Raw genomic sequence first — 11204 nt, 5'->3', positions numbered from 1 at the left:
TGCTTGTGAGAGATGGGAGGTTACAGTAGACTGTAACGCTATTGGTTGAAAGCAACACCAGACTGCAACGCGATTGGCTGGCAGTTCCCATGGATCCGAGTCGGTCATCTGTCATGACCGTCATGGATGAACTTCAACATACTGTTTACACTTTCTCTTTTTGACCCGTTCGTCTACATAGACGTTCAGATTTCAAATATAAAGTGCTAACACCATGACCACGGATGTTAAAATTATGTACGGGCCCTCAGAAGTACCTGCATCTTCTGTATTGTTCAATAAAAAGTATTTTAATCCGATCGGTGGCCATTTTCTTATACAATTATAATGTATCTAAGTGCAATACACCTTTCAACCAATAGGGTCACGTAGTTGAAAGCATATGGAGAAAATACGTAGAAAATGGCCACTGATCGGATTAAAATGCTTTTTATTGAACAATACGCAACACACGGGTACTTCCAAGGGCCCGTACATAATTGTGACATCCATGGCCATGAGGTAAGCACTTTATATTTGAAATTTGAACGTTTATGTATATGTAGATATACGGGCCAAAAAGGGAGAAAGTGCAAACACTATGTTGAAGTTCATCCATGACCCATGACTGTCAGTCATGTATCAGGGCTAGTCTTAAACACAGCTATACAAATCTTCAACTTGGTGTACTGTTGATTGTGGTTGAAATTATAGTTTTACATTACTTCAATACATTATGTCTTCGTAGTACTACTGACGGGTATGATTCAGTATAGCGCATCATTCCATTCCAAATGTAGAATATTAACTAACTACATACTTAATGACTTATTCCTTGACGATCACACGCAACAAGTGTCAAGCAACACGTGTCGTATGTAATCCCTCCTCTCGACGCAACTCCTACCAATGAGGATCCCGGCCGGTCATGATGTCATTAGAGAACCCCTGATCCCCTTCACAAACATACATATCAGTCAGTGAACATGCCTGTGTCAATGAAAATAACTACCCTTGACTCAAGAGATGCACTAAACAGTAACACCACAACACTTCGAGGAAATGTAAGGAAAGGCTAGGAAGAAGAACTGACAACATTTCATGGCCAAAAGGGGGTGTAGGTAGCAGAACTCCAGAGCATGTCTTCACTTCACCAGGCTGAGTGAGTTGCCTATAGGTGGGGCTGTGTAAGTCAATTCAATTCAATGCAGCTTCATTGGCATGAGAAAACATACGTCTTATTGCCAAAGCAAGTGTCAAAATATATTTTAAAAAATCAATTTAAGAAGAAAATCTTACATATACAAATGTGTTCACACATTGTTGGATTTCTCCCAGTAGATATGGGAGTTTTTTGTCATTGGTCATGTTTTCAAAATCACTTTGGGTGTATGTAATCTGTGGGAAGTATGTGTCTCTGATCAGTCTGATGTCTTGGTATAGTGGTCAGGTGGTTAGAAAGTGAAGCTCCGTTTCCACCACATTTTGTGTGCAGTGGGTGCATAGTCTGTCTTCCCTTGGGAACGGGTTCTGTCTGTGGCGGCCTTACAAGGCTGTGTTCACTGAGTCTGTACCTAGTCAAGGCTTTCCTTAGTTTTGGGTCATTCACCGTGCTCAGGTATTCTGACAATGTGTATTCTGTGTAGGGCTAGATAGCATTCCATTTTGCTTTGGTTTTGGGTTGTCTCTTTCCAGTATGTCAGGTAGCTTTCTTTTTGTCAGTAGCTTTTCATATTTTGGAAGCCAATTAAAGGCAAACAGCATGGTATATCAAATCCCTGTATAATGCTTATTGTGACATTTATACCTCATTTGGTAGAAAGATAAATCATGTTTCTTAGCCTGGATCCAGAGCATAGTCAGACCACTCCTCTGAGTGGACTGCTTCTATGGTCTGGCATTGTGTTTTGAACCTGCAATTTATCCCGGTCGAAAAAGTGATAATCCAATGAGCGCCGGCCGCCGGATCTAAGGGTTAGCCAAAAAACATAATCTCTGCCTCCCAAGTGGTCGGCCTGGCAGAATTTCTTTAAACTTTTAACCCAGGGGGCCTTACCAACTCCTGCTTTTTCGTCTTCAAATAGACCTTTTGAGGTGTCATTAGCCAAATTTAAATACTCTAACTTCCACCCTTGTGTCCTCCACTCGCGTCCTTCACTCGCTCCGAGCGAGGAAGCAAGGATTAGATGTGAGTCTGGAGGAATTGAACAGGTTGGACTGAATAGCCAAATTCCAGTACTCACATTTCTGCCTACTTGCCTCCTCCTTCCTCCACATGCCATGTTCTATTAGATGCTGTATTTCTCTCTAATATGGGAATTGAGTTGTTTGACATGCAGTCTCCCACACCCATGCACAACAAACAACATGATTGTGTAAATAAAGATCAAACCATTTGTTGCTTCAGTAACTTTGATCACGAGTTATTCAGATATACATAAATGCACTTCCGTATCTCTTACAGTTTAATCAAGTCGGACACTTTCACTCAGACACGCACTGATGGTCCATTGTGGAACCTTGGGCCGTCAACCTTTACTTTATAGAGTGTGGAGCACAGTAGCTGTGCTCCAGTAAGAAGGAAGGCCTTGATAGCCACAGCGTTGATATACTGAATGTAATAGATAAGAACTTCAGAATTCTCCAGGCGCTCAACCGAACACTTGTTTGCGGACTTAGATGTGGAGCGAATTGCCTTCGTGATATATCAGGTCGTATTGTTTTAATATCATTAATTTGCTGTTCTTTTATTCACATAGTATACAGGGAATCTCCCTTGTTTGTCAATAAAGATGCCTTGCGCATGTGAACGGTAATTTCTGTGTATGTCGTCTATAAACTGGACTTTAGGGTTCATTGAACCAAGAGTGACAGGTCTGTCACGGCACATCAGCACTCATTGCGTTATGTTTACATTATTAGGATATGAGCAGATAAAACGTTTCGTCTGCTCTAAATCATCCCTTTGAAGTCTGCGACAAGGCACAGCATAGTTTCCACCCCATAGCCAGAGGAGAGGATGGTCCGCTCGCTGCACTGTCCAATAACAAAATAGATAGCCACTCAACACTTCCACAAAACTCGCCTACACTTCATGTACATTGACTGATCCTTGCTCCATACAGCTTGGAGAGCCTTCTCTCGACTCACGCTCAGCTCCTCCAAAAGCAAATTAACATTTGGAATGCAAAACATTTCCAGGTCACGCTGGATGACGGAGTGCAGAGTGGGCAGAAATGATTTAGAGCTGCCGACTGACTGACTGGTACACCCCTAGGCACATGCCCCGCCCCTTTTTGAAATGTCTGCGAATGGGCTTTGAGGGGTGTCAATGGACATGGCTCCAAGCCACCAACTTACTGGACCACAAGCTTTTAGACTCTTTGTCTCGTTAAGAAATATCTCCCAGAACTGATTAAAAGATAACCAACACTATTCTGTGATAGACTGAGACACTTTCTCAGTTGCTAAATTAACAAAACAGCTGTTTTGCAAGCTGTTCTATGCACACACCATAATACCCTGTTGTTTTTCTACTCACTTCTACAGCTATTTTGAAGCATTATAAAGTTTACATGCTTTATTCATTTTAATACGCTAGACGTAAGGGCAAGATAAAGCAATCTCTTGGACATGATCCAATCATGTCCAAGAAATCAGAATCTGAATTGCTATTTTGCCAATCAGATTGGAAAGAGATTCTGATTCTGTGCAACTACAGATTGTGCTGTCCAAGTTGATATGAATAACAATTTTGTTTTAGTGTACATGAAACAGACAGTACAACTAGTTGTACCTGACAAATGGTTTGGATCATTCAGGCACACATACACCCTTCACAACTGAACCCCACATCAAATCCCCTCAACACCTGGGTGCATGTAGTATACTGTATATTAGAATAATATACCTACAGCTCCCCATGTCTGCAATTGTTTGAAAATAATAAGCAAAGAGAAGCACAATGGAAAGAAACAAGTTAGGGAGACATGACACACTAGGGTGGGGTGGGGTTTGTAAATGTCTTTACAACACTGGACAGGCACCAGGACCACACAACACACAAAGACACATTCAATATTAGGGGAAATGGTTTAATTTGGAGACAGAGGCAAAGAAACACACCACACATGAACAAACATTGACCAAATAAACATTGAGTCTTTCTTCTACACACTCCGCTATGGGAAAACAGAAAACTCTACACAGGTAAAAGCAAAGCCCAAAGAAAAAAAGTTAACTTCTATCAAACTAAGACAATTATCCACACAAGTTGTCTAAATCCTGATGACCACAGAACCATGTGGACAGCACAATACTAACATGAAACTTACCACGATTTAGAGGATCCCAATCCCCACCCCCAAAAAGGAAACTGAGTGAGTGATCGAGAAACACTTAAGAGACCCAAGTAAATTAAATCAAATCAAGCATATTTTAGACAAAAACTAATGACCAAAATTGCTTGCACCACCAAGAGGCCAAACTCGAGACCCAGTCAAGGCCAGGCCACATTGAGAGGCCAGACAATTTTTTTCCAATATAGATTTCTTTCTTTAATTTCCAATATAAAAAGCTCCACTGGTACAAAATACATATGAACAACCAGTTGTAGAAATTGGAAAGCCTGTGTTTTCGTCATGTATTTTTTAAAATCCCACACAGTTCAAAAAGTTGAACAGAAAACTAGCGTATGTATACAGATCACATCAAGATGTACCCACTTTGGCTTTTCTCAAGACAACACAAACATCAATCAAATTAATTGTGGAACATGAATTAATTCATAGCTATTATCAGACAAGAAAATCATACAGGGCAAGATTCTTTTTTTTTTCTTTTCGACCAAGACAATATCTATAGATGCAAAGCTACCACAGTCAAAATAGCACTTTAAGAAGTAGGAAAGAACACAAGAAAGTGATCAGAAAGTGTCTAAGATTGAAGTGTTTGTGATGGAAGCCCCTGAAGGGAGTCTCAACCGCCTGCGCTGACCAGTGTGTACTTTACATTGTGCTTTTAAATTTACCATAACACTTTACTATACTATACACCGGACACAGCTACAATACAGCTGTAGTCAGTTGAGTGTTTTATGAATGTTTTATGAATGGTCAATTTAATTTTGTTCCTTTAACCAAAGTTTTAGTTTGTTCTTGAAAGGGATATTCCTATAATATTTATCTAATAAATTTAACATTGGACAAATTATCAATTGCTTGTTTTGTATCGTAAAGGGTTATGGTACATCCAATATTTCCCACTCACTAACAAGAGGATTAACCATTAAAACGGTTTCGGGGAGTTTAATGTAGCTCTATATAAACTTGACTGATTTGTTCAAATCCAGTACATCACAACACATATTTAGCAATAACTGAACACACAAGTGGCAGGGAAAAAACTAACGGGTGACAGAGGATTAATGACACTGGCATAAATATACAAAAAGGCCAACTGCAGCAATCTCTAACCAAGGCCTAATAATATGTGTAGGCAGTTTCTAGACGTATATGGCACTTTGAATATTGTATTGCATTTGGATATAAAAACACACTGAAAAAAGCACATGCCCATATTAAAAGTGAATTAGTGGTACCATGGTAATTTGGGATATACAATCACCTATACAACAGTACACGAAAGTGACCATTCCCCATAATTGTGCTTAACTCTGGCATTGCTCTAACCAAGGAAAACTATACAACACCCTTGAGTGCCATTTGAAATTTGGTACCATTTTGGAATTTTATTAAGTGGAGAAAAAGAAAAATCCAGACCAAGAAAAGTATCAGATGAGAACTGTGCATCTTGTGTCTTAATCCCTTGTGTGACAGATCACACAAAAATACCCTGAGTAGACAACTTTTTAGCGCCATCAGGTACGCAGTTTTTGGGAACCCTTCTTTTTTTTTGGGGGGGGGGGTGGGGTGGGGGTAATGTAATATAGTTAGTTATCAGGGTTATATCACCTTACAGAACAGCGAGTTCCACCCCCATAAAGACAGTGTAAACCTTGTGTTGAAAAATGGAATGCATTTGTAAACCAACACTGTTTTGGTGGATTTGCTAGTACAGGCTTAACATGTACTGTGCCAGGTGTATGCCCAAAACATACCATTAAAAGTCAAACTATAAACTTATCCAGCAAAGAAAAAGTCAGAGTATGTGTGCATGTCTATGTACTTGGTGTAAGTGTATTTATACAGTATACATATGAAATGTGCAGAGACCCACAGATTGTGTCTTGTGTCCCAAGTGATCTCTTCTTCAGGGGCTCCCACATTTGGTGTCACAAAAACAAAATAAAAAGGTTAGTCTCTGTGCGAGGAAAATTGGGTACTATCACAAGAAAAATAATTGTTTTGAACGTAACCGAGTTTGACACATGGGCACTTACAACAGAAAAACATTGTCTGGCATCTATGTAATTAACATTGTAAATAATTATCTTCCAATATGTGGCATCCATACTAAACCAAAGTGAAACATCCATTAATCAAGTTAACAAGAAATTCACCAAAATTTAACAAGACGTACCATAAGAATTAACACCAAATTGATTTTTTTCTTAAAGTAGGAAAGAAAATAGCCTATATACTCAAGATGTGACCATAAATGATGCTTCAAAACAAAAGGACATTTTTTTCTTTCCAGAAGTTAAAATCACAACTAACGCAGAGAGCAAGAATGCATTTATTTGACTAGAAATTACACTTAAAGGCTGTGTTGATCAAGCAAACTTATTTTAGTCCTCTTTAAAAATGTGATAGGCTTAAGACCCCCCCTCCCCCCTCAACATAGATGACATTACAACATAATCTACAAAAAACCCAAAGTTTGCCTGGGTTTCTGTTAGTTAAACCTCTATAGATTCAATGGTATAAAATATAGGTAATCTAAGTGTGCATTTTAAACCACAGATTGTCTATTTGTGAATCAGTTCTACAAAAGTTGACTCATGTAGGTAGTCATTTCTCTAGACAGAGCAAATGTACCTTTTATTGTGCCGTCAATATTTTCAAAAAGGAAAAAATAGGTAAATACACTTATTTTCATAATGAAAAACAAAACAAAGAAAACAAAAAACAAAACAGAATACACTTTTTCTTTTTAATTTTTTTTTCTTTTTTTATAACAGCCTTGGTGAAAAACTTTACACTGCCCGCAAAATGTAGAAACCATTACAGATCACTGAGGGGTTTTCTGGTCAGACTTTTAAAAGTGTTGGAAAGTGGTCTGTATCATTTATTTTAGAAGCCAACATATTGCTAATGGCACCAAATAGCACAGCTGTGTGCCAATCCCTGTATTCAACTTTCAAGTGAACTTTTTACTGAGAGAGGTAAAAAGCAAGCAACATAAGAAAACTAGCAAACTTAAAAATAAAAAAGAAATCCCACAGGCTTTAAAAATATTTTTGCTTAAAAAAGAAAGAAAAAAGTCTCAAATTAATTGAGCGTAGGTAAGTTTTCACATTGATTGGCTTGACCTCCCTCCCGCCTGTCACATTTTTTTATACAGGAAACCAAGACAAAGGAATATACATGCAGAAATCAGGTTGAGCTAAGGTCAAGGGTCAGTGGATGGCCAGATATTGGTCAGGCGAGCTTAGAGAGACATCACAGACAATGGTGGGATGATGAGGCCAGGAGTTTGGCTTGGCTTTCAACACCATGAAGACATGCTAGGCTAATGATGAGCAAACAGGCATGGAGATTTGTTCTAAAAGGAAGAAAAACACAGAAGGAAGAAAGGGAGAGAGAGAAAATAGAAAGAGGAGAGAGAGGGAGAGAAAGTTAGGGCCACAGCACAAGAACCTTTCAAACATGAGGCACAACCAACAAAAAACAATGCCAATCACCATTAAGGACAGTGGTGACGCTTCACCCACATACACACAAAAACAATACAAAGATTTAAGGAAGCGACACCACCAGATGTATGGTAGAGACTCTCCAGCATGCACGAATATTATACTTGGCACCCAAAAAAAGATCCATCTGGGACCAGTCCCTTGTGAGACTTGGCGGATGGATGGAATGATTGGAAGAAGACGTTAATCGAGAAGCAGAGAAAGAGGTAGCCTAGCTTAACATGGCTTAGAGAGGGGGGGGGGGGTAAGAAGATAAAGTTGGTAGTTAAGATTGAGGGTAGAGTGCAAAGGATTTTCACATATTACGGATGACAAACAAATGAACAAGACAGACTAAGGCCAAAACAAGGACTGCAGCTCTGGGTTTGGACACCAATTGGACTGGCTTCCATCAAGTAAAAAAAAAAAATATAGAAAAACAGATCCTTAGTCAACCTGTCTAGCATGACTGGAAGGCAATGAAATGGTATGGAAAAATAAACCTGATGCTCCCCTTTCAACACATTACACAAAACCTCCCATCAAACACTGGCTCCAGTGATAGTCATAAATAATTATAAATTAAAACATTTAACATGAACCAAATTACATGTTGAAACTGAAGAAATGGGATTACAGTTTGTAAAAACAAAAGTGGAAGGAACATCTTTATTTTGTCCTCTTTTTCTTAAAGAACAGATCAAGAGTCTCCCTCCAGTGGTGGGTGTGGGTTCAGAGAAGCCCCTTGTCCCACCCCAGGGAGTCTCTAACCTTGGCTTGAGGGTGAACTTACCCTAGCAGGGCTAACATGAGAGCTGGGGAGGGGGAGAGGCCCTGAGGCCAGGATCAGTAGGGCTTGCTGTCATTCTTGGAGCGTTTGAGTTGCACCTTGAGCCTCTTCATGCCGATCTGGAAGCCGTTCATGGCTTGGATGGCAGCTTGCGCTGACACTGGATTGTCATAGCTGACAAACCCTGTGGGACAGAGGGGGATAGAAGAGGGGTAAAGATGTGTGCCTGGCCAGATTGTACCATGTACATAAATTATGATGACACACGCTGCGATTGGCTTGCTAAGCTCCTCTGCTGCTGGGAGCCCTTTTAAAACCTAGTTAAAGCGCTGGTGCAAATAAAAGCACATATTGATCTGGAAATTCTATTATGGAGTAAAGGGTATTTGGAAAATACCATTGAAAAATGGGAGGGCCAATTAACCACTTAAACCGTTTATGCTTAGTTGACGGAAGTCCTCCAGGGCTCTATACTACTCTAGTATTTCCCTCTACACCAAGTCAACAAATATACAAGCTCACAGCGTGTTGTGAGCTTGCAAATGTGCCATTTTCACTGAATACTTGCCCCAGAATAGGGATAGTGGTTAAGCAGTGTCACATTTGTACTTATGTTTGGCACGCACTGCAATGAATTCATGTGTAATACTTTGAAGTAGCCTACATCATCAGCTTAACAGAAGCTCTCATGCTCTTATCCAACATTATTTATCTAGCATGTTTATTGTTTCCCACATGCAAGCCCTACAGGTAGACGAATTCGGCCCGGCAGGTTGCAAGGCCTTTAACATGCAGGAGGAAACTATTATTGTGAGCAATGCAGAGACCAACAATACCAGTTCAGATTCATTTCAGCCATACACCAAGTCAATATCTACATACCAAAGCACTTGCTCAAATTGGTCTGTTTATCGATGAAGACTTTGGCAGAGACCACATTTCCAAAAGGCATGAACATCTGCAGGACGTCCTGGTCCCCAAATTCCTGGGGGAGGTGGTAGATGAACAGATTTGCCCCCTCTGGCCCTGCAATAATAAGCAGGAAAGATGGATACATGAGTTCAGACATCATTTAGTTAAATGAATACCACGTTATGTACACAAACGAATACCACGTTATGTACACAAATAAATGTATATCATTTCAAAAGGTTAATCATACAAGTGTTTTAGATAGACAATACAAATAAACACTACACATTTAAAGTTTTAAGATTTGTGTGTATGCATGTGCAGACACAAAGCAGCTGACCTTCCTTCTGGCTGCCAGCAGCAGCCTGCTGCAGCAGAGTCTGACTATAGAGGTTGGGCAGGGCGGAGGCTGTGTACTGCTGCATCCCTGAGTAGGCCTGGGTCAGGGCGTCCATGGAGCTGGCTCCTGAACCGTTGGCCATCGAACCTAGGCCCCCATTCGTGGCCCCAAAACCTGCCAAACAAAAACAGAGAAAATGGATCCATTACACACCCAGAACACAAGTATTTTCAATAGTAACCAAGCAAGACATTTTGAAACGTTTAACATTTATTTAAGCAATAGTCAAATGCCATGCAAAGCATACTTTTGTTAAACAAGAGGGGGGTTATGTTTCATTGTAGTAGTTAGTATTGTTAACAGCAATGTTTGGTAGAAGCTACTTTTTTACACTAGCAGCTACTGAGGAGATCCTTTACCACTGACGCTGCCAGTGAGACTGTTGAGGTTGTTGAGGCCCATAGACGTCCCAGTGAGACCCTGCAGGCTGCCCAGAGATGCAAGGGTATTCATGGCAGAACTGCTGGACATCGTACCAGCTGATGGGGACAGCACAGCACAGGTTACCACAGGCTATGTTCCCGACTCTCTGTAGTATTCCAAAATTTGGCGCTCTACCACGAACAAGCTTGAAGATCAGTTCTTTTCAGCAAGCGACACCGTCGTATTGTATTACGAAGTATACATGTGGCTTTAAGGTTATGATGACTGGATGACACAGCAGCAGTCAGGCAGGGGCAGAGAGAAATCTGTCTCTTAATGAAGAGGGGTCATTACCGCAGCAGCCAATATGCTGAACTCAGACGGAGGGAGCCAATGTGTATTTACACAGACTAAACGGGAATTGGATCTCTCGTCAAAAAATCTTTATGAGGGTGATTAACTCCCATAAAATAAATGAGGGATGGCCAAGGGCTGTTAGGCAGCAGACAGCTGATAGAGGGAGGGTTGGAGTGTGTTTGGGGCTGAGTGTAATGAAAATGGGAGAGGTAAATGCAGCTTTGAACAGTTCAGAGGGAGCAGTATTTAGGTCTTCATTTGGTTTATTTGCACATGCTTATTATGACACAAAGCAGAGAAAAGAAAGTGAAAAATGAAGTGGGTAGCACAAACCAAATAGCAGGGAGAATGTTACCACAGAAGAAGTGAGGGAACAACTGGAAATGAATGAGCACTGGCACAGTTGACAATAAAAGTAAAGGCATGAATGATAAAAACGGTCTGCTTTCCACTGTGGGTCACCAATGATTTAAAATAATTTAGATCTATAAGGTGCTTTGGGTAAAAGCGTCTGCCAAATTACATATGTTGCAAATAAACACTTAAAT

The 11204-nt window shown here is 40.3% G+C and overlaps 1 protein-coding gene across 6 annotated transcripts in view; it reads right to left on the bottom strand.

The window, feature by feature from the left end:
- Positions 1–4057: 4057 nt before the first annotated feature.
- LOC311047693 (CUGBP Elav-like family member 2) overlaps positions 4058–11204 on the bottom strand; it is a 30703-nt gene continuing 23556 nt past the window's right edge. For 3 of the 6 annotated variants that reach the window (XR_014601035.1, XR_014601037.1, XR_014601039.1), the window contains exons 11-15: positions 10296–10415; positions 9877–10050; positions 9507–9650; positions 8628–8808; positions 4058–7704 (exon numbers count right to left, since the gene is read on the bottom strand). Coding sequence is in view for 1 of the 6 variants with exons in the window: in XM_084060492.1 (XP_083916618.1) it covers positions 8681–8808; positions 9507–9650; positions 9877–10050; positions 10296–10415 (566 nt within the window). In the remaining 5 variants the exon portion in view is untranslated. Of the gene's footprint in view, positions 8809–9506; positions 9651–9876; positions 10051–10295; positions 10416–11204 lie in introns of all 6 variants that reach the window. The other 3 variants (XR_014601036.1, XR_014601038.1, XM_084060492.1) reach the window with 2 other exon arrangements.

The sequence above is a fragment of the Gymnoscopelus microlampas genome, assembly GCF_963454915.1.
Source record: "Gymnoscopelus microlampas genome assembly, chromosome: 6".
NCBI classification, from domain to species: Eukaryota; Metazoa; Chordata; class Actinopteri; order Myctophiformes; family Myctophidae; genus Gymnoscopelus; species Gymnoscopelus microlampas.
Note: the sequence above shows the minus strand (reverse complement) of the source record. Positions and strands in the feature narration are given on the sequence as shown.